Genomic DNA, 19,933 nt, shown 5'->3' on the forward strand with positions numbered 1-19,933 from the left:
TGGCAAATTCTCAGATGTTAAAGTTATGGTTTATGAACCTGTAGAAAAAATGGTGGTCGCTAGGCTCTGGCATGTGTTCAAAGACACAAGCCAGCAAAAAACAAAACAAAACACAAGCTATGCCAAACCAGACCCATTTCTGTGAAAATTCACTAGAATGTGACTTGGAGTCTGTTCACTAGGACATGGACTTTGAGTCTGTTGTAGACAATATATCTAGAGTCAACAATACATTTGACTGGTCCTCTCATTAAGTTCTTACGAGCAAGTTAAGAAATGTGGGCTAGATAATAACACAGTGGACTAACATCCCATGGTTACCTGAAGAGACTTTAATATACATAACAAAACATTTTACTATTGCAGCAATTCTGTCCATTCTTTTTTTTTTTTTTTTAAGTTTTATTTATTTAGGGGTGCCTGGGTGGCTCAGTGGGTTAAGCCTCTGCCTTTGGCTCAGGTCATGATCCCAGGGTCCTGGGATCAAGCCCCACATTGGGCTCTCTGCTCAGCGGGAGCCTGCTTCCCTTCCTCTCTCTCGGCCTGCATCTCTGCCTACTTGTGATCTCTGACTGTCAAATAAATAAAATTTTTTTTTAAGATTTTATTTATTTATTTGACAGAGACACAGCAAGAGAGGGAACACAAGAAGGGGGAGTGGGAGAGGGAGAAGCAGGCTTCCCACAGAGCAGGGAGCCCGATGTGGGGGGCTCGACCCCAGGACCCTGGGACCATGACACGAGCTGAAGGCCCATGCTTAAGGACTGAGCCACCCAGGCACCTGAATTCTGTCCATTCTTTACTCAACGTGCATATGTTCCAGAGTCAGTAAGAGATGCCAGATGTGACTGAGTTGGACAGCCTTAGTTCCCACCTGCCTCTCAGTGTGAACAGCTTGCTGTTCTGAGTCTAGCATGTAAATATGTACTTTTCACATAACATGATCCTTAAGTCAAGTTGACTACATCAGGTGCTCAACAGAAAGAATAGTCTGTTCACTGTTGTATAACAGAGTACTATGGGAGACAGAGAGGCAAGAGAGTACATTCTAGGATTTTCACTTTCCTGACTTTGGAACCTGTAGCCAAGTTGACATTATGGCTGTTGAACAACTAAATCCAGTTGATTGATTATTTTCTGATCTGGGATGAATGTCTAGACGTTCTATTAGATAAAGATATCAAAGTTGTAAGTTATACTTTCCAGATTTATGCATAACCCAAGCTGGGACATAGAGATAAAATATGTCTTGAAGATGAAAACTCAAAAAAACCCACAGCGGACTGCAAGGACCAAAATGAACATGAGAACATTCCGTTATAGTCAGAGTTCAGTGCCTGGGTTAAAAAGAATCAACAGTGCAAGTACACGATGGGAAGATTTAATAAGACTGTAGTTTATGTATACAGGATTCAGTTTTGAGTTGATTGTTAAGATAAATCAACAATGTTCGGGGGGAAAGAATCAGAACAAGGGAGGATAGTGGTACCTCCACTAGGGCTTTGTTCCAAGACTATGCCTAGACTTTTGTGCTACCGTGTTGGGTGTCTCCAAGACTGGCCAATAAGCATGCTGAGGGGTTGTAGACTCCTGCTCTAGGAGGAACAGCTCAGGAACCGAGATGTTTCTTTTACCTGAGAAAAGAGTCTTTATAAAGCACCACAGATATTTTGAAATACTCAAAGGGATCTCACACAGAAGAGGGGTTAAATTTATTCAGCGTTGTTCCAGAGGGCTAAACAAGGAAAAATATAGGGGCGCCTGGGTGGCTCAGTGGGTTAAAGCCTCTGCCTTCAGCTCAGGTCATGATCTTGGGGTCCTGGGATGGAGCCCCACATCAGGCTCCCTGCTCAGTGGGGAGCCTGCTTCCCCCTCTCTCTCTGCCTGCCTCTCTGCCTACTTGTGATCTCTGTCTGTCAAATAAATAAACAAAATCTTAAAAAAAAAAAAACAACCAAGAAACAATATATAGGGGAAGTTAGTTAGGGGATGTGGATTCAGCCTAGAATGAGCCTACTTTAATGATTAAAGCTGTCCAAATATGGAACAGACTGCCTTTTGCAATCTCCATTGCTCTACAGGAGGGCTGTAGAGGGTTAGGAAGTTGTCTGGGGCCTCCTTTCCAGGTCACTCTTTTTTACTGGGCCTTTTCTGTCTGCCTAGCTTTGAAACTAGTCTGCCTATTACTAGGTAATGTCCTCCTTTATTAATTCCTTTGAGGTTCTTTGATCAAATCATCCATCATTCTGAATCACTGTTTCTCTTCTTTCTCCCCTCCCTGTCCTCAATTGATTGAAAATAGCTGCAATCTTTGGTAGACAATAGAGTACTTCCAAAACCAATTGTTACTTTTTTTTTTTTTAACCTTGTTCAGGAGAAGCACATGTAGTTCAACACGCAAAGTAAATTGAACATAAGGGGTTTTTTTTGTTTATGATTTTTAAAAGATTTTATTTATTTGACACAGAGAGAGACAGCAAGAGAGGAAATACAAGCAGGGGAAGTGGGAGAGGGAGAAGCAGGCTTCCCTCTGAAGAGGGATCTGGATGATGGGGGGCTCGATCCCAGGGATCATGACCTGAGCCAAAGGCAGATGCTTAACAGCTGAGCCACCCAGGCGCCCCAAGTTTATTTCTACATAAGAGAAACTTGATTTTTCTGCCCTTCAGAGGCTGGCTTTATGCTAAATTTTGGCTACTTATAAACAAAAATTTCAGCGATACCCACAGGTTGATGAATCAAGCACATAAATGGTATGTGACATAAAAGGGACCAACTCCAGGCTAAAAAATCACAGTTTCGGTTTAAAGGAGTATTCCAACCTCCAGCAAATAGCAGATTTGCAAAGAACAGTCTAGGAGGTGATGACAATGTGGTAACAGCACCAATGTGAACTTACACATCACTCCTCTCTGAGAAGCCTTTAATGCTGCCTCGTTTTGTATTTGTTAAACCTGACTAACCTTCACGGCCATTCCCATGAGGCGAGTAGTTCGGAGGCCCTCCTGTTTATTTCACGAATTGGAAATCAATGAACTTTGTTGATTGATTTGTTGAGGCTTCTCCCGTGCGGAGGCCGTTTGCAAGTCACCGATGGATCAGGGATGGTGGAACTCATAACTGCAACAGCAGGCATTCAGTAAATGATGAAAGTATACCAGGGACCATTCCACATCCTGAGGATGGACAAGACAGACAAACCCATATTCTCATGGAGACTGTATTCTAGTTAGTAGAGACCGACAGTGGACAGCTAAAAAAAACCCCCCACAGTATTGCAGATAAATGCCATGAAGAAAATAAAACAATGTGAGAGCAAGGGTGACCGGGAAAGGTAGCCACTTTAAGTAGTCAGCCAAGACATCTTCAAGGAGATGACATTCTCTTTCAAGGTGAGTGCTGAATGATAAGATGGAACTAGGCACGTGACAATCCCAAGAAGACCACTGAATACAACAGCCAATGCTGGGAACCCCTTAAAAAACCTCATGATCATACCAGAGGTGCTTACAACCGCAAGGATCCATGGAGCCATGGAACAGAGACCCAAAGTCAAGTGGCTAAGATAATTTCCAGGCTAAGAGAGTTACCAATCCTTCAGCTTATAGTACCTTTATTGTTGCTGAAAGAGATGAGGTGAGGCAGAAGCAATGGTGCAGACCTGTTCTCAGAGGGAAAAGAACCACCAGCCCTCCATTACCACACCCCCACCACATGATCACGTGTCCCTCCAGGAGGAGGCTCCAATTCTGTGACCTAACCAGTTTCCACCTTGCTTCTCTTAGCGCATTGCCATACACTAGAATTTTGTTTGTTTATTTCGTGTAGGGTTTTGTTGGTCCTTTTCCAAGTATCAATCAAAACTGCATGCCAGCCTCCACTCCTTGGAAATAATTAAATGAAATGACGTGACTGATTTTTTCAGCTGGGTAATATACTGTGATTTGCATCTGCTGAAGGAATTCATCTTAAGTCCTGAGCAGAGCCATCTGGGACAACTGAGGTGTTTTTTTTTTTTTTTTTTTTTCTCTGCTATGGCTCATGCCAATCGTACACTATTGCCAAACACAAAAGTAGACTAAAAGCTTCATTCTGCGACATATTCCCCTAAGAAAGCTGCTCTTTGTGATGTGAATATGGTCCCCTTTTGTTCATGAATTCATCGCAAAGTTCCCTTTCCCTGTTAAGTAATCTAACTTTACATAAGCAAAATGCCCTTTATTTTGCTGTTACCTAGGTTTCCTACAGACTTCTGGAGCAAGTCATCTCTGGTTTAAGAATAGGTTTTGAATTAAAGTCCTTTCTCCTATTGGGGGAAGTGGAATCTAGAAAATAGCCTTGATCTTAAAGCCCAAGTGAAGCACCTCCTAGCACAATTCTCATTCTTTAGCAGTTAACGGTGGCATAGCCCGTGACTTCTAGGCAGGCATGTATCAAAAGGCTGTGTGGGCTGTTCAAATTAAAACCTCCTCCCCTCTCCCCCGAGTGGGATTCCTTCGGTCAGAGCACAGACCCCGCCGGGGAAGGGCTGACATTGGTGCGCGATGGAGCGCCGGGCTGCGGGTGTGGGATGCGGTGTTCCTAAGGCGACAGATGAGGGATTTGGGCCGTGTGGGAAGTGAACTGCGGAATTCCTCCCCTCGATTCCTGAAGGGGGCTCTAAAGCAGTCAGATTAGGATGCAGAATGCTGCCGGCAAGGCAGAGGGCGAGAGGGCGGAGGAGCCAAGGACACCGAGCCGGGCACGTTTCGGGAGGCCCAGTGCGGACCGAGTTCCCAGGTTCCCCGGCCTCGCCTACCCAGACACCCACCCCAGCCCCAGGCCCACCCCGAAGGGCAGGCAGTTTTCCTCGGGGCAGCGAGTGTAGGGAGCCCGCCGTGAGCACTCAACCTCTCCGGGCTCTGTGTCAGCGGGCTGGCGGGGATGGAAGACCACCGGAGCCCCGGGACGGTTTAAGATTAGCTCTCCACCCGTCCGCGGGCGCGGCATCGCGCGCGCCGGCCTCTATCCGGGTTCCTGGGGGCGGTGCGCGGGAGGGGCGGGGCCTGCGCGGCGGCGTGGGCGCGAGTCGCGCGGGAGGGAGGGAGCCCAGGGGAGGGGGCGGGGCCGTGCCGCCCACGCCGCGCTGGGCTCTCTCGGCCAATGAGCGGCGTCCACATGCCGCGGCGGCGGCGAGAGGGGAGGCAGCGGCGGATAAATGCTATTAGAGCAGCCGCCGCGGAGCCGTCCCCGACGCCACCTCCTTCTCCTTCGCCGCAGTTTCCTCCGCCGCTGTCGGGGGTGCGGAGCTGAGGGAACAGGGCGAGCGCGCCACGCGCCACCCCGCCGGCTCGCCGCCCCCGCTCCGTTCTGCCCTCAGGGGTCGGCCGGGTGCCCCCTCCTCCGGCCCGGGCGGGGCCGCGAATCACCTCAGGAGAGCCGGGAGGGGGTTCGGGGGCCGCGGCCTGCGTTCCCGGCGGGCGGTTGAGGGCAAAGGAGGCCCTCCCTTCTGACGAGGGGAGGGAGGGTCAGGAGCCCCCCACCGCCCAGCTGAGCCCGGGGCGTGCACCGGCGAGGGCCGGGCAGCCGGAGGGGCGGTTGTCTGGGGGAGGGGGCGCGGGGTGATTCAGCGCCCGGCGAGGCGGAAGCGGCTGCAGGAGGAGGAGGAGTGGGAAGAGGCCAGTCTGCGCCTGGGCGCCCGGGGTGGCACGAGCCCGCGGCCCGAGTGCGAGGCGGAGGCGAGGAGGCCGCGGGGACTGGAGGCGAGGCCGGCCGGGCTCCCGCAGTCATGGAGAACGCGCACACAAAGACGGTGGAGGAGGTGCTGGGCCACTTCGGCGTCAACGAGAGCACGGGGCTGAGCCTGGAGCAGGTCAAGAAGCTCAAGGAGAAATGGGGTTCCAACGGTAGGTGCCCGGCTCCGGGACTGCAGGGGCCCCGCGCGGCCCGGCGCGGGCCCGAGAGCCGGGGAAGATGGCTGACCGGGCTCCACCTCGTGGGTTTGGGCTCAGCGCCCGCCGAGGGCTGCAGCCGGCGGGTCGAGCCCGCGTGCCGGCCCCGCGGGAGAAGGGACTGCAGACGGGGGCTCTGGGCTTGTCTGTACCTCCTGGACCCCGCGCCTCGAGCCCTTGACCTTCCCCGCACGCAGTTAGCTCGGTGTCTTCTCACCCGCAGCAGCCGGCCCCGCTGGAGGGAGGGACGCGTTCTCCTGCAACTGGGTTGAACCCTGCGAGACATTTTCTTGTCCCCAGCCAGTTTATGAGGCGTCGTTGCAGTTGAGAAAGCCTCTAACCGTTCTTGTACTACCCAAAGTTACACATCTGGCAGAAGTCATGACATAGCTGAAATAAGTCCTTGTTTCGGTAGCCCTGTTTGCTAGATAGCGATGAGATTTTACGCTTCGGGATACACTAAGGTATTGGTTACAACAGATTTTCCTGGGGTACCATTTGGTGTGGTTTTCATTAAAAATGGTTGAAGGGTCATAGATCTGGGTACGTCTTTCGAAGACTGATAATTTTAGCAATTCTCTTTATAAAGACCGTGCTAATTTTTCCCCCCCCTTCTTGACACGTTGCCTGGCGAATTTCTACATTCTGCAGAGTTACCGGCTGAAGAAGGTGAGTAATCTTAATACTTTTTTTTTTTTTTTTTTAACCCCCCTTTGTGTGCTGTTGTTAAGATGACATTTACAACAATTGTTTGTTTCTAACAGGAAAAACCTTGCTGGAACTTGTGATTGAGCAGTTTGAAGACTTACTAGTTAGAATTTTATTGCTGGCAGCTTGTATATCTTTTGTAAGTATAAAGAAACTTAATTTCTGTTCTTTTCAGAGATGAAAAACCAAGAACAAGTCATGTCTATTGAGTGAGAACATTATATTTAGAGATTTCAGTGGTGTCTTCATTCTTTAAAAAAACCTAGGTATTTTAAAATTATAAACAAAACACTCGAACCGTTTGTGTGCGGAAAATTAATGCCTGACATTTACAGTGCAGTTAGAAATTGGTTCCAAAATGAGGCAGAGTCTTATAAATTTTTGTGGTTTATCAGTTTTAATATCAAAAAGTTCTTTGTTGGAAAGCCTTTTCTGTTTTGGGTTCTTCCATTGTGTAAGATCATACTAAGATGGTGTTGGGCCTTTTGTAGTCTGTAAATAGAACTTACAAAAGGAATATTCCAGTTGCTCTCCCTTCCTGGTAATGGCAAGGTGACAGTTGTTTCTGACAGTGACAAGAATGATGACGGCAGTGATGGCACCACTGTTGACCAAATTTGGTCACTGACCTTTAGGGTGGTATATTTATCTAAATTGGACCCCTGTCTTAAGTGACTCCTAGGTAGAGAGAACAAGATTCAGTGCAACTGGTTCTAGATTTTTAAAGAAAAAAACAAAACCAGATCCATTTTCTCTTGGTCTGTGTGTGGTTACTGTCTTGAGTCCTGTATGGTTGCTAAGAAACTGGTGAAATGCAAAGAACTACAGCAGAAGAAGGGTGATGAGTTGGTGAGGTTATTTCTAGGTTATTAACATTTTTTTCCTGTTCAATATTAATTTTTTACTGCATTTTTTCTTGGGCAGTGGACTTCTTGATAGTTTTCCTGAGAATGGTCATGAATAGGACACAGATGTTCCTAATCCTAACAGCATGAGATGACTTTTGTTCTTAAATTACAGTATTGTATTCTTATAATAACTGTGATGGGAAATGAAATTCACCCAGTGCAGTACTTTTTCAGGCTTCACAAAATTGGCACAGTTTCAGGGTTTCATTTTTGTTTGTTTGTGCATTTGTAAACCACAGGAATCTACCTCAGTCTTTATGACAACCGTATCATAGAAGGCTATTTTGAGAACTAAATCAGAAGGAAGCAGTGGGCACTTCTTTAGGTAAGGGGGGGAAATTGGCAGGAGGTGAGCTTTTGGAGTAGTAGTATATACGGATTCTGACATGAGACTTTAATATATCTATCATGCCATCTTGGCTAAGTGATATGTAGTTATTAATAATAATTCAGTTCTCACGAGTCTTTTTTCTGTGGTTTTCATTGAATATAATTGAGAGTGTCATAGCAAAGCATACAGTGTCCTGAATTACTCCATACTTACATGTCTGTCTGTTCTTGATTAATTCACCGCCACCCCTCCTAAATGGCTCCTGTTTTTACTGATTAAGATAAAGGAATAGAGCTGTTTGATTATCAGTTTCAGTACATTGTTGTGGGGCAAAACAAATACTATGTTATGGGTAGTGTAATGTTCATGTATGTTTAAGCTACTTGCATGATTCTGAAGTAGCCTCAGCTTTGGCGGTTAAAGTACTGGGGTTCAGTAAGGTTATCAGGGACATCTTAGAAGTAAATCACCTGGTATATACAAGGCAGAGATAAAATAAATTTTTATTGAGTTATTCTGTATATCTATTTAAGGCTGTGTTGTAACATCAGCATTATTTCCAATAAACAGGCTATTGAACATTTGGGTTTTATAGGATCTCTTGAGTTGCCAGTTCGAATGACTTTTGTATTAACATTTTGAGTTAGTGATGTGTGTGACTTTTATTTTGAAGAAAGGAGTTTATAGTTTCTAAGCATTTTCAAGTGGGTTTTTAAAATGCTCTAATTTTATCATAGGGTAGGATGCTGGGTTTTTATAGCTTTATAGAACTGTATTTTGGAATTGAAATTTGAATTACCTTTTTAGTAACTACTTGGAGTTAATGCTCTGGACATGAACTGTGTGACATTTTTATTTCATGGATTGCTAAACAAAAATAATAAATGTTTAGGAAATACTGTTATTTTGCTCTGACTTGTTTGATCAAGACATTTTGGATATCAGACCTGTTTTGTTGATTTTCTTCATGTGAAATTGGCACAATACTACATTGTTCTTGACCTTTTCAGTCCTTATTTATCTTTTAAAAGATCACTGAGTCTTTTTTGTGGTGATCAGTGTATTCCTAATTTACACGAAAATCATGGTAGAATATTCATACTCTTTTGGAGAATTAAATAGTTCCTACAATATGTACATGATATATCATCAGGTTCTGCTTGAGTTAAAAAATATTAGGCTTTCATGATTTGTTTCAGATCTCTAACTAAATTGTTAACTGTAGGAAGCTGCATTAATGTGTTATACTCATGACCTGTAGGGATAAAGTTTAATTGCAATATTTGCCAGGTAGAAATAGTTTTAAGTTTCCTTGGATTGGAAGAAGTGAGCTATAATTTCTCCCACTACACATAAAGTAACATTGGAAATTCCTTCATTTGCCATTCATGAGCTACAGTCCTGTCACTTTGTCTTTACATCCTCCTTGGTCACAACTTTGCCCTTCATTTAATACATCATACGTTTGCTTACTGGAATACCTGTTCTTTTCTTTCACTGCTTCATTAGGTATTTATTGAACACCTGGGACGTGGCACAGACACTGGGGATACAGCATTTGAACAAAATAGACAAAGTCTCAACCTGGAGTCGACATTCTAGTGGAGACAGATAATAAACAAGTAAAATGTGTAGTCTGTTGGACAGTGATAGTACTATGGAGAAAAATAAAGCAGGGAGATAAGAGTATGAGGAGGAGGGGGCACCTGGGTGGCTCAGTGGGTTAAGCCTCTGCCTTCAGCTCAGGTCATGACCTCAGGGTCCTGGGATCGAGTCCCACATCGGGCTGTCTGCTTGGCAGGGAGCCTGCTTCCCCTCTATCTCTGCCTGTCTCTGCTACTTGTGATGTCTCTCTCGCTCTCTGTCAAATAAATTAAAAAAAAAAAATCTTTTAAAAAAATAAAAAGAGTATGAGGAGGAGGGTATAGTTCTCACGTAGGGTGGTCAGGAAAGTCCTCCAGGAAGGTGACTTTAGAGAAAAGACCTGAAGGAGATGAGCAGGAGGGCCATATTTGCCTCGTCGGAATTCAGAAAGCGCTTTGTGGTAACAGTTTGCAAAAGTTGCTCCACCCTCCATCCCCATTTCCCCACCACAGCTACTTGGATTCACCCTAAAATGCTGCTTAAACTTGCTTAGACTTAGGCACTTCTCATCTTGTCACTTGTTTTTGAATAGTGTCTTTCCTTCCTACTGGACCCTTTAGAAGGGATTCTTCATTTCTTTTAGAGCCAGGGTTAGTGATTTTGATAAAACAAATATATTTGAACTTGGATTAGTAGCATTTTCAGAATATATGAGGTCTGGTTTCTTTGGTTTTCTTAGTACAGTATAGTCAAGAAGTAGTTTATATATTTGTAATGATTTTACTTTTTTCCTCTGTGTTTTGTTTTAACTTTTTTTTTTAAAGGATAGAATGGGTAGTTCACTAATTGGTTTAACTAATTTATTTAGAGCCTTTCTTTAAAATGTTTTGAAAGGTGAGTGTGTGTGTGTGTGTGTGTGTGTGTGTGTGTGTGTGTAAGAAGATTGTATTCTCAAATCTAAAACCAGTATTTTTAAATAAGTTTTTGTGTGGATCAGAAGAGAATGTAGTCGGGACGCCTGGGTGGCTCAGTTGGTTAAGCAGCTGCCTTCGGCTCAGGTCATGATCCCGGCGTCCTGGGATCGAGTCCCACATCGGGCTTTTTGCTCGGCAGGGAGCCTGCTTCTCCCTCTGCCTCTGCCTGCCATTCTGTCTGCCTGTGCTCGCTCGGTCTCCCTCTCTCTCTCTGACAAATAAATAAATAAAATCTTAAAAAAAAAAAAGAATGTAGTCAAATCCTACCTTTTTTTTTTTTTTTTTAATGGCTAAAAGAATTTGTTTCCCAACCCAGAAAATTGTCATAACATTTATTGGTGATGCCTTTCTTTCTTGTGAAGTGTTAAACTTTTCCTCTTTTAAACTTCTTTTATTATGTAAATTTCTTCATTCGTTGAACAAGTATTTGAGTACTCAGTGTCCTTGCAAGTTTCTAAGGACACAAAGAGGAATGCAGACAGGTGCCCTAAGTCTTAAAAATATGCTTATGATCACTCTCACTTTCTTTTTGGGGGGGGGACCTCATTGAGTGCTCATTACATTATCCCAACATGTAGCTAAGATAATGGAGTCACGGAACTATGACTGTCTCCCACTGAAACACGCCTTTTTACCTTGGCTTAAAGTTTGCTTTTGTTCTTTAAACTCCACTCTCCAGCATCTTCTGGTTGTGCTGTTAGAAGTTACTGTGATATGCAGAGATCAGTTTTACAGCTAATTAGAAGATAGTCTGAACTACCCTGTTGAAGCAGTCTAAGTTGTAGTTGAGTATTCATTAGTAAGTGGCTACTGAATAGGATTGGCAAATTTGAAACTTTGAATTTGCTGGATTATATAAGCCCCAGAAGACAAGTATTGTTACTGTATTAATAGTGCAAAGCAAAGAAGAAACACTGTGCCTAAAATTAACTGCAGTAGCTTTTTCTTCCACTTTCCTTTGAAAGTGTTGATGAAATTGGTTACTTATTGCTCTAGATGTTTAAGTTCAAATACTGCCCTCAGGGTCTTGTACCTTATAGGTTATATGAGATTTTGTTTCATTCGTTTGTGCCCCTGTAATAGTGAGCATCATCTGTGTACCAGAGACACTTCTAGGCCCCTGGTGAACAAAAGACAGTACAAATAGGTAATCATTTATGTTCAACGTATTCTCAGTGAAGATTTTAGAAACATTTACCCCACCATAGGAACATATTTTGTATGACTCAATAAGCCATATTTATGAACTGACTATTGTATAATGCTAAAAGGCATCTTTCATTTTGGTGATGTGTCACACACTCTTCACTCCCTCATCTCCTGGGATCTTTCATTTGTCAGCATCATCATCTCATGTACACTAGGTTTCCTTTCAATAGAACAAACCAGGAAGGACTTCATAATATGATCTGAACATAATCAGCTGGATTAGTTCTTATCAGTTAATGACAAATGCATTGATCTTCACTTTGGGCTGTAGCATTTAATTATTTGGGTTCTTTGTAGTTTCAAAACAGACATTTAAAAAAGTATTCAGGAAATTGATGGTTGTTGATTTTAAATAGGTTTGGCACCAGCCTTCCACCCTGAGAGATTTGCCCACTAGTTTCTCATCATCTGGTAATTAATATACTTGTGGAACCATCAAATAATTATGACTGCTTGGGTTTCTTGCACATAAACACTTGAAGTCCTATGGTGGAAGAAAAGGTTACTGCATTATACAGATTAGGATTCTACTTCTGCAGAGCAACCACACATTTTTTGAAAAGTAAAGATTTGCTCTGGTAGTTCTGTCACTATTTGCTGTAGTCTTCCCTTTGCTCCAACTGTTAGGGGATAAATTACTTTTAAGTTTGTTCCTTAGGCCTATCTGCCAAGAGGGAAGTTCATACCCTCTTTAACAAGGTGTGAAGCTTATCTTACAGTTGCTAATGTCTCACTGACCTTTTGCATAGGTCCTAGTTACTCATCAGGTTGAGTGATTTTTTTTCCCCCAAGAGCTAATTAACTTTCTTATTTCTGAGATGCTCTCCTTGGCAAGTGTTTGAAAGGCTAGTATCAAAGCAGCTGTGATCTTGCATCTATCAAAATTTATAACTTCCTAGAGAAGTTCTCATTTTGGCACTAGGCCTGGTCTTAACACCAGGAATGCCCTGTTGAAAGCCTGTGGCAACATTTATATTCATTCTGGTTTTCTGCCTGCCCTAGTTCACTAGCTGTCAGTGGTCATTGGTACCTCTCAGGACCCGGTCCTGGTGTCTCCTGATTTTTTTTCCTGCTCAGGTTGATCTTTCTTGTTCATTCATCATTCCCTTATCTTACTTCGAAAATTCATTTTTGGCCTTGTCTTACCTCTCTGGTTGTTTACTATTTGTGTAAAAGCTCACTTTATACTATTCCACTAAGTATAAACATGGATGGTTTCATTATTGCCATGAGTCCTATCTGGTTGTATTAAAAAGTATCAAAACCAGTGCTTTCATTGTTTATTAAATCAGTCTTTTAAAGAAAAATTTTTTTGTGAAATATACAGACATTTTAAGCAATGCTAAAAAACAAAGGCAAATCGTATCTCCCAGATTGAATCATTAGATACATTTGACATCCTTTCTGGATAGGCAGTTTTTCACAAAAAGTCGGTTTTAACTATTTAGATGGCTGTTTTACCATGTTCTTTATCATTCTTAATGATTCATTTCTTGGGTTCTCTTATCAACTTAAGTTTGCTCAGTTATGAAGTTTAATTTCTAGCTCGCACAACCATAACCTTGTCAGTATGTAAAAGCTACAAGTTAAGAGAACCACAATAAAATTCATTTTCTGCTCATTTTCTTTGGGGCAGTGTTCTGTATCTAGATATAAATAACATTTGTAGACTACTGTCTTCTCTGAACTGCTGTGTTGCTAGATTACATGTCATATGGAGGATAACCTTCAAAATACATTCCTTATTGCAGAACAACCTTGAGTAATTTTGAGATGACTTATAGTGATACCATTGAGAATAACTGGGGTGCTATCAATACTCTATAATATGGAGTCCATGATCAAGTGATTTTTACAATTAATTTATACCTATTAGTATTATTTGGTAGGAATATTAAGCAACCCAGCAAAGTTGCAGATGATTGCCTTTTCCTTTAACAAGATGGAGAATTTAAGTTTTATTTCTTCTGAATATATCCATGTAAAATGAATGGGTTTTATTTCCCCGAAAGTATTTTATTTAGATTTTAAAACAATTAGTGTGTGAAATATTAAGTAAGCTTTTGAAGAATAGTAAGAAGTTGTATAATTCTGATTCTCAAGAATTACTCTGAACAAGGGACATAATAAACTGGTTGTTGCTGTCATTACATTTTGCCACCATTTGTTTCTAGAGATGGTAAGAAGAGTTTGTGTATTGCAGTTCCTTTAGTGCCCACCACTTTGGTTGTCAGGTGGCGCTAAGCCTAAAAACACGTTACAGTTCTAACACATGCCATTTCTTTTTTAGGTTTTGGCTTGGTTTGAAGAAGGTGAAGAAACAATAACAGCCTTTGTAGAACCCTTTGTAATTTTACTTATATTAGTAGCCAATGCAATTGTGGGTGTGTGGCAGGTAAGCAAAAATTCTGCAGCGCTAGAGCTTAGCAGTTTATATAAGTGATTTAAATTGCGTTAATCTGTTTTTCCTCCCGATATATTGACTAGAAATATCATTGAAAAATCTACATGTGGTTTTTCTTTTGTCTGTTTATTTAATGGCAACATTTTAGACCTCTTCTGCATGATTATACTGCTAAAATTGCTCATCCTTCATGGTAGCATAGAGTTAAGAATAATGGATGAGAGAAGCTATTTGAGGAAAACCAGGACGTTAGAGAACCAGTATCTGCCTTTTTATTTCCTAGCTGCTTCCTGTGAAAAGTTTCATAAATTCGATGTCATTTTTATTCTCCTTGGATTTTTAAAAATATTTATTTATTTATTTATTGTATTTAGCTGTAAAAATTGTTTTCCCTTAATAGCATACCCCTGACTGTTTTCCTTCTGTTGCCCAGGACTTTCTGACTCACAGAATGAAAGCCAGTTTACAGAAGCATAATAGGATTCCTACCCACCCCCCTTCGTGTAATTGCTATTCTGTATATATCTAGTTTAGAGGACTTTAACTTTTTTACTTTCTTAGGACTATTGATCTGTTTGTTTTTTTTTTCCCCTAAGATTTTATTTATTTATTTGACAGAGATCACAAGTAGGCGGAGAGGCAGGCAGAGAGAGAGGAGGAAACAGGCTCCCTGCTGAGCAGAGAGCTCGATGCGGGGTTCGGGGTTCAATCCCAGGACCCTGAGATCATGGCCTGAGCCATAGGCAATAACCCACTGAGCCATGCAGGCGCCCCATGATTTTTTTTTTTTTATATATATATATATTTTAACAGATGGAGACTAACACTTCAGATTCATCTTGCATATTGATACTTAAATATGGTATAATCACCCCTTCGAGGACTAAAATAGAGTGCGTCTGCGTTCTTTATTTTTTTTTTTTTTTTTTTTTTTTAAGATTTTATTTATTTATTTGACAGAGATCACAAGTAGAGAGGCAAGCAGAGAGAGAGGGGGAAGCAGGCTCCCCGCCGAGCAGAGAGAACCCGATGCGGGGCTCAATCCCAGGACCCTGAGACTATGACCTGAGCCGAAGGCAGAGGCTTTAACCAAACACTGAGCCACCCAGGTGCCCCTGCATCTACATTCTCAAAGTGGAAACATTTTATAAGCATACTTAGTCCTATTAGAATTGTAAACTTATGGGGAGCCTGGGTGGCTCAGTCATTTAAGGAGTCAGCTCTTGATATTGGCCCAGGTCATGAGATCCAGCCCCATATCAGGCTCCCAGCTCAGCAGGGAATCTGCTTGCGGTTCTCCCTCTCCCTCTGCCTTTAACCCTCACCACACACACACTTGCACTCTCTCTTTCTAAAATAAATAAGTAAATCTTTTTTAAAAAATTGTAAACTTCTGATCTTACTAATAAACATGAAGGCTGGGGCGCCTGGGTGGTTCAGTGGGTTAAGCCTCTGCCTTTGGCTCGGGTCATGATCTCAGGGTCCTGGGATCGAGCCCCCTGTAGGACTCTGCTCAGCAGAGAGCCTGCTTCCCCCCGCCCCGACCCCCGCCTGCCTCTCTGCCTGCTTGTGGTCTCTGACTGTCAAATAAATAAAATCTTTAAAAAAAAAAAAAAAAAAAGGAAGGAAAGAAAGATGGTCTGCTTAGAAGAACATTTTATTGTGCTATATTTCTCTTTATTTTTTCTAAAATTGTCTAAGTAGAAGTAATCCTCTTGTCACTAGTATAGGCAAAAGAGACAATAATGGAGCATTTGATTGTCCTTCTCAAGCAGTAATGTATATTTTCCTATTAAATAATTTATGCTAGTTATAAGGTAGATACTTTATGTACATTCCCATTTCATTGTTATAGTGATCTTATGAGGCAAATGATATTCCCACTTGACAGGTGTGACATTGAGGTTCAGAGTGATCAACTGACCTCTTAAAGGCCATACAGGTAGTACAAAGTATCTGGGACTTGAATCCAGACCCAGGCTGATCCAAATTCTAAAGTAAAAACTTATAGCAGTTTTCATAGGGCTTTTATATATATATTTATTTATTTATTTGACAGACCGAGATCACAAGTAGGCAGAGAGAGAGGGGGAAGCAGGCTCCCTACTGAGCAGAGAGCCTGATGCTGGGCTCAATCCCAGGTCCCTGGGATCATGATCTGAGCTGAAGGCGGAGGCTTTAACCCACTTAGCCACCCAGGTGCCCCATTCATAGGACTTTTATATTTATTTTCATTTAAAAAACAACATTCTTATGTCTTAATTTCATTTACGTGGTATACAGAATGGTGTGAGCAATACTAAAGAATTACTGCCTTCTGGAAGAGAAATTATAAGTATAGCGTAAGGTAGTAATTGGAGGTGGGGAGGCACATGCTGCTGACCAGTGTCATTAAAGAAGGTGACAAGTGATTGTCACCAAGAATCACAGAAACCGAAAATTGTTCTAATTTTAGTATATATGCTGCTGAAGTGAGCACTTGATATATCCTATTTGAATATGTGATCATTTGTTTCCCTTTCCCACCCTACTTTCTAAATGTTCCTTTTGATCATTTGAGGGGAAGACTTTTAAAGTAATTTTAATTGGCATTTTTGTCCTTAGGGTCTGAGATAATTTCTCTTTCATGCTTCTAATTTAAATATACTTTTGCTAATTTTGAGTAGAAGTAAAATACAGTGCTCCTGGGATATTTCTTAACCTTGAGCAGTCTAGTTAAACTCTACCTGACATGACCTTGAAGAGGGAGAAAAGGAATTAAAACTGCTACAAGTAACAAATGGGAGAGGTAGTCCTATGAAAAAAGTGGTTTCAGATTTGACTAATCGAGTATCAGCAGTGCTGAGAATTTATTCTTTTACAGTATCAGTAGCATTTGAACGTAAGGACCTTATAGCAATGGCATTTAATTAGAATTAAATATTCTAGTATTTCTGTTAATACCTGTTATACAGGTTTTCTTCAAGCAGATCCGATATGGGGTTGAAATTATTTTTATCATGAGCTTCCCAAATTTAAAATATTCTATACTTTTTCAGGGATGTAAACATTTAAAGTGAGACTCATGCTATTAGCTTTCAGTTTTAAGTCCTCTAACTTCACTTTAAGCAGGTTTTAGGATTTTTTTGCGACAGACCATAAATCTTACACTAAGGTAAAAAATGAGATCACAGGGATGCCTGGGTGTCTCAGTCAGTTAAACATCTGCCTTTAGCTGGGATTGTGTTCTATGGGTCCTGGGATTGAGCGCTGCATTGGGCTTCCTGCTAAGCGGGGAGTCTGCTTCTCCCTTTCCCTCTGCCCCTCTACCCTGTTTGTGCTCTTTCTCTTTCTCTGTCTCAAATAAATAAAAATCTTTTTTTAAAAAATGAGATCATGTAGTATTGTGCATAAATTCTACCCAGGCAAAGGTTAAATTGAGCTTTATATCAGAGGGCAAAAAATGAGAAGTGAGAGAAATGAATCCTTTGTGCATTGAGTGATGTCTCCTGGGCATGCACCGTGTAGATTTGTTCCTTGACTTCTAATTGCTTACTCTCTGAAAGGAGCTAAGACAAATTTGGCACATGTGCTACTTTTCTTTTTCTTTCCCTTTCTTTCTTTTTTTTTTTTTTTTTTCCTTAATGGAACTTTCCTATAGCCTTTTTTTTTTTTTAAACATGTTGATTTCTACATCTTTCATCTCAAAATTTGGAAAGAAAAGCTATTTGTGACTAGGATTTGACATGTTCATATACAGTATTATAGTAAATATAGTATATATGTTACGGGTTTTTTTGTTTTTTTTTAGTGGGGAGGTGGAAAGGGATAGAGGGAACCCTAATCAGGGCCCATGCCCAGTGCAGAGCCCAACATGGTGCAGTTTCACAGCCCTGGGATCATGACCTGAGCTGAACTCAAGGGTCAGCTCCTTGGGGCACCTGGGTGGCTCAGTCAGTTAAGTGTCTGACTCTTGGCTTTAGCTCAGGTCATGATCTCAGGGTCATGAGTTCTAGCCCCACCTCGGGCTCTGCACTCATCTGCTGCTTTAGGTTCTCTTTCCCTCTCTGTCTGCCCTTGCCACCCATACATTTGCATGTGCATACTCTCTCTCAAAATAAATGAATCTTTAAAAAAAGTTGGACATTTCAAATGACTCAGCCACCCAGGCATTCCAGGACTATCAGTTCTCTGATGAGATTCCACCCATTTATTAGTCTTGACTACTGCAGAAAGATTTCCTAGAATTTGTGAGATGTAACTTGATTTTCTTAATTCATCACTCATAGTATGTATTATGTGCTGAAACATAGTGTAAATAGTTTGTAAATCCTCATATCCCTTGAGGCAGTAGCATTGGTGTCCAGGTTTTGGTACCGGTAGGTACCAAACCGGTGTGTTGTGTAACTCCTGCATCGTCACATAGTTAAGTGGAAAAGCCTGGAGTGAACCTAGGCAGTCCAGCCCCAGACCATCACCTTTCATGTGCGACAGGATCAGTTTTCAGTGGTGTGGCTGTGGCTGGAGGTGAAAGCGGTGTTACACAGTGGGCTTGGGGACAGCAGATTCTGTAACTGCTTTTTCTATTAGGATTTTATTCCCTGTTTAGGCCTGTTAGGGTGCTTAATTCTTCATTTCTTAGCACAAAATTGTAAGAGCCTAGTGTTTATCATCATATGTGAATTGTTTATAAGTATCAATGTGTATCTTTTGTGTCTTTTTCTTAAAGTTTAGAACTCTAAAATTTTATTTCTTGGCCTAAAATACTAATTTGCAACGGCAAGTGTGTGTTGACTCTCATCTTTTTTTATAGGAAAGAAATGCTGAGAATGCAATCGAAGCCCTTAAGGAATATGAGCCTGAAATGGGCAAAGTATACCGACAGGACAGAAAGAGTATCCAGCGGATTAAAGCTAAAGACATAGTTCCTGGTGATATTGTAGAAATTGCTGGTGAGTTGAATTTCTCATTTTAAAATTTTATTTTGTTCTCTTTATTCTGTTTTATTATTTTATTCTTTTTTTTTTTTAAAGATTTTATTTATTTATTTGACAGACAGAGATCACAAGTAGGCAGAGAGGCAGGCAGAGAGAGAGAGGAGGAAGCAGGCTCTCTGCTTAGCAGGAAGCCTGCTTCCTCCTCCCTCTCTGCCTGCTTGTGATCTCTGTTTATCAAATAAATAAATAAAGTCTTTGAGAAAAAAAAAAAAAAGTTCATACTTAAGTATTTTAAAAATTATGCTTCTATGCATCAATTATATTAACAGGTTTTGGTGTCTTCCAAACAAATCAAGTTTTCTGTATATTTCTAGGTGTTTGGCACCTCCCCTTGTGTTGATAAAATTTGTTTGTTTAAAACAAAAAGTATTTTGAACTACTGTACCTACTACTTTTGGTCCATGGTAGTACACTAGCACTAGTGAAATAATGAACTCAATCTCTATTTGACAATTAGTTGTAGTGAGCAATTTAGAATACTAGTTAAGGGGCACTTGTGTGGCTCAGTTGTTAAGTGTCTGCCTCCATTTCCGGTCATAATCCCAAAGTCCTGGGATAGAGTCCTGCATCAGGTACCATGCTCAGTGGGAAGCCTACTTCTCTCACTCCCCCTGCTTGTGTTCCCTCTCTCGCTGTCTCCCTCTCTGTCAAATAAATAAAAATCTTAAAAAAAAAAAAAAAAAAGGAATACTAGTTAAAGGATACATAGTTTTTTGTTTTTTTTTTTTTAAGATTTTATTTATTTATTTGACAGAGAGAGATCACAAGCAGGCAGAGAGGCAGGTAGAGAGGAGGAAGCAGGCTCCCTGCTGAGCAGAGAGCCCGATGCGGGGCTCGATCCCAGGACCCTGAGATCATGACCTGAGCCGAAGGCAACGGCTCAACCCACTGAGCCACCCAGGCGCCCCA

General features: G+C 41.8%; 1 protein-coding gene across 2 annotated transcripts in view; it reads left to right on the plus strand.

The window, feature by feature from the left end:
• The first annotated feature begins 5,257 nt into the window (after window positions 1–5,257).
• The window catches only part of LOC111156353 (ATPase sarcoplasmic/endoplasmic reticulum Ca2+ transporting 2), a 60,857-nt gene continuing 46,181 nt past the window's right edge, over window positions 5,258–19,933 (plus strand). For both annotated transcript variants that reach the window (XM_022517141.1, XM_022517142.1), the window contains exons 1-5: window positions 5,258–5,885; window positions 6,582–6,599; window positions 6,695–6,777; window positions 13,935–14,039; window positions 18,841–18,979. In XM_022517141.1, coding sequence (XP_022372849.1) covers window positions 5,768–5,885; window positions 6,582–6,599; window positions 6,695–6,777; window positions 13,935–14,039; window positions 18,841–18,979 — 463 coding nt within the window. In that variant the 5' untranslated portion in view covers window positions 5,258–5,767. The remainder of the gene's footprint in view (window positions 5,886–6,581; window positions 6,600–6,694; window positions 6,778–13,934; window positions 14,040–18,840; window positions 18,980–19,933) is intronic.

This window comes from Enhydra lutris, unplaced genomic scaffold, assembly GCF_002288905.1.
Source record: "Enhydra lutris kenyoni isolate GAN:26980312 unplaced genomic scaffold, ASM228890v2 scaffoldscaffold46, whole genome shotgun sequence".
In the NCBI taxonomy this organism is placed as follows: domain Eukaryota; kingdom Metazoa; phylum Chordata; class Mammalia; order Carnivora; family Mustelidae; genus Enhydra; species Enhydra lutris.